This window comes from Amblyomma mixtum, chromosome 3, assembly GCF_055824585.1.
Source record: "Amblyomma mixtum isolate Tamu chromosome 3, ASM5582458v1, whole genome shotgun sequence".
In the NCBI taxonomy this organism is placed as follows: Eukaryota; Metazoa; Arthropoda; class Arachnida; order Ixodida; family Ixodidae; genus Amblyomma; species Amblyomma mixtum.
The window spans coordinates 408,928,427-408,932,173 of record NC_143014.1 but is presented as its reverse complement, the minus strand read 5'-3'; the positions used below and the strand labels follow the sequence as shown (position 1 = coordinate 408,932,173).

Here is a 3,747-nt window from a genome sequence, read left to right as displayed (position 1 = left end):
TGAGTACGGGGACGACCAAGGCTGTCCTCCAGGCGGCTGGGAGCTGACCAGTCTGCCAGACTGTGTTGAAAGTGGTCAGGAGGTTGCTCTGGAGGTGATTGTCCAAGTTCCTGAGCATTTGGTATGTAATACTGTCGATGCCCGGGGCCGTATGACGCCTTGAACGCTGGAGGATGGCGGAGAGCTACCTTTCGTCGCTTCTTCGACCACAGCGGAACTGGCAGCCATACACCTGGCAGCCGATATCCTTATGGACACACCGGAAGTCCGTGTTGCGGCAGTCTGGACTGACTCCAAAACTGCCCTTCAACTTCTCCAGAGACCCTCCAAAGGCACCCCCATCGTCAAGAGACTAGCGGCCAGGCTGGATGCCATCGTCAATAGAGGGACCACCATACACCTCTGCTGGGTCCCAGGCCATGCTGGAATACCTGGCAACGAGGCAGCTGATGCCCTGGCAAAGGAAGCACACAACCCCTCCACTCCACTCTCAACATCGTTGTGTCCCCTGGACCTGGCCAGGTCAATCACCGACCGCCACCTGCTCCTTGACCACCCCGACCCCAGGGTCGCTGAGGGTCACCCGCCACGGGCACTCCCTTCTTCGGGTCTCACCGTCCAAGAGAGGAGGCTCCTCCTGAAACTTCGTGTGGGCTGCGCCAGCACGGGCTCCAGACTTCACCGCCTCGGCCTCACCCCTTCGCCAGCCTGCAGCTACTGCAACAGCCCTATGGAGTCCCTGGAGCATCTTCTTTGCGAGTGCTCGGCCTTCTCAGCTCACAGAAACAAATTGGCTGCAGGCTTCCGCCTTCTGGGTCTACCCTCCTCCTCGCAGGAAGATCTACTTTTCCCTGGAGGATACCACCCCATCAAAGCCTTCCAGCTCCTCCTGACCTTCTTGGAGGAGACAGGTCTCCACGGTCGTTTCCAGGCCTAAGGAGCACAGCGAGTGTCATACGACACACTATGCGGCGGCGCGCTCCTCTTCTATCCTCTCTTTTCTCCCCCTCCCCCCTACCACTATCGGCACGCTGGCAATGGGCGTGGTGGTCTGCCACCAGTATATAGGCTCGTGCCCTCCCCCTTTCCCTCTTCAACCCACTCACACTCCACGGGGTTCTGGAGAGTCGCCCGCGCGTCGGAGGAGAGCAGACGCTCTTTCGTCTGCTTTGTCCACCTTCACTCGACGCCCGACCGACCCTGTTCGCCGATGCAGCGGCCCTCCTCGCCCATCTCGGAGAGGGCGCGCTCCCTCACCCTCGCGCGCCGCCACTGGCGCGCGCGCCATCGCTCCCCTCCACTCCTCGAGCTCCTCGCGGATGCCCCGCCCCCCCGGGAAATTTCTGCTCTCGACGTCCCATCACTCGACTCCCAACCTCAAGCGGAGCAAGACGCTCGCCGCCGGGAGCTCGCCCGCTGCTCTCAGCGGGCCGTCGCTTCAACCACAGCCATGTCGGCCTCCCGCTCCACCTCCAGACGCAGCTACAGCATGGGCTGCGACCCGAAAATGTTCCTGAGACACCTCGAGGACAGCGTCCAATACCTGCTTGCAGAACACAAGCGGAAGCAGCGCCTTTTGGACGCGGCCTCTTCCACGAGGAGGACCAGACCCCGCAGCCCCTCCCCACCGCCCAAGGATCCCGAATTTTCGCCTGCCCTAACAAGACTCCGTTCTAGGGCAGCGGAATTCCTGAAGACGCCCAAGCCGGCTCCCGTGCCTCCACGGAAAAAGAAGACCAAGGGTAGAAGGGATCCCACACCAGAGGCATCTCTTACACTCAGCCAGTCTGTACTTAGTGGGCCTCTCCAGCCGGCTGCAGACCCGTCGGACGCGCCATCCACCACCTTACCCTCTCCACCATCATCAGTCCCCCTTCCTGTGTGCCCCGACTCAGCCATATCACCCCCTCAAGACACCATCCTTGTGGGAACCAAGGACACCAGCCCAGGAGCCTTGGACCACCCCCCGACCGTCCACTCAGACGGGGATCACCCCTCTCCTTGGGCACAAGAAGACGAGGAGGGGTGGACAACCAAGAAACCCCGCAGACCCCGTCATCGCCCACTACGCCCTCCCCTCCCACCGGAGACAGTGGACAACTTAGTAGGGACAGTGCTCTTTCGTCCATCTAATAAGGGCACATCCTTCCGAAAGTGCAACAAATTCACCATTGCTGCGGAGCTGTCCTCCACAGAAGGCGTCGCCTCCGTGAGGGTCAACCCCTCACGGAACATCGTAGCCGTGGATGCTGTCACCCCGGAGGCCATCACAGCTCTCCTAGCCCTACACACCCTGGCTGGCATTTCTGTACGAGCGAGACCTGCGGCAGACAAGGGCACCTCTACAGGCTTCATCCATGGCGTCCCTGCTGACCTGGAAGATGCCGATCTCCTACCAGCCCTGGAGTCATCAGTACCCATCTTGAGTATCAGGCGATCCCAGGGCAACGCCCTGCAGCTACGCTTCAGTGCGCCACAGCCACCATCCCATGTGTCGCTCTACAAGCTCAGGATGCCAGTGCGACCAGCCTTCCCACGCCCCATCCAATGTGGTCGTTGCGGCCGTTTAGATCATGTCACAGCCAGCTGCACCCTACCAACCCGCTGTCTCCGCTGTGGCCGCCACCACGAAACCAGCGCCTGTGATGCCAAATCACCACGGTGCACGAACTGCGGAGGACACCATTCCGCAGACACCCCCTCCTGCCCTCGCTGGCAGGAAGAAAGACGAGTAGCAGCAGCCGTGGCATCCGCCACCCAACCTGTCTCTCGGAGAGCCATCAGGACTAGCCTCCGAACCCAGGAGCGCACCTACGCACAAGTCGCAAAGGCCTCACCACAGGCACTCCAGCCTATGCAAGAGTCCTCTGACCCAGGCTCTTCCCATCCCCAGAGGGCCGCAACACCTTCCCCCCTGTGTGGTCAACTTGAGCATCTCACGGCGACCCTGGCTGCAACCCTTCAAGCCCTGACACTGCTCCTCCCAGCAGCTACCCAGCCATCACCAACCGTGGGGCAGGGGCAGCACCACACCAACCAACATGGCTAGCCGACCACTGGCTACCCCTCGTCCACGGGTAATCCAGTGGAATTGCCGTGCCTTCCGCCCCAGAAGAGCGGAGCTCATCAGCCGCCTGGAGGTGGATCCCCTACCCCCAGACGTCCTGGCCCTTCAGGAGGCCTACCTCCGTCCAGACGAGGCGCGGCTCCCGGGCTATGTGGCATACTATAGCAAAACGTCATGTCTCCTTAACACCTGCGAGGCGGACCCCTGCCATGACCACCTCCACCCGCCAGGAAGATCCAGGGCCGTCCTCTTCGTCCGCTCTACCCTTCCCCAGGCAGAAATCCCAGTGAGTGATGGGGTGGTGGCCCCTATGGAGTGTGTATGCGTAAGAGTCAGGCTGTCAGGTGTTGACACGGCTGTCGCAAGTGTCTATGTGCGTCCCGCAATCCCATGGGATGCTCAATCCTTGCCACAGCTGGTCAGCCTTATAGGCGGCGACTGCCTGCTGTGCGGGGACCTCAACGCGGCTCATCCGCGGTGGGGCTCCCGCAGGGCGGACCGCCGTGGCCGAGACCTGATCGCCGCTCTGCGTGGTACATCGCTTCATATACTGAACAATGGGGTTCCCACGTTCGTCCGGAGGGGTGGTGTCCGCTCATGCATAGATCTCAGCATCGTGTCACAACGGTGTGTATATGAGTGGACCCCCTCGCCGGACACGTGGGGTTCTGACCACTACC

At 61.5% G+C, this 3,747-nt stretch overlaps 1 protein-coding gene across 1 annotated transcript; it reads left to right on the top strand.

Moving 5' to 3' along the window:
* The first annotated feature begins 250 nt into the window (after positions 1 to 250).
* LOC149357563 (uncharacterized) lies at positions 251 to 937 on the top strand. Its single transcript, XM_089576619.1, has one exon. The coding sequence runs from the start codon at positions 251 to 253 to the stop codon at positions 935 to 937; it is 687 nt and encodes a 228-aa protein (XP_089432745.1).
* Positions 938 to 3,747: the final 2,810 nt, after the last annotated feature.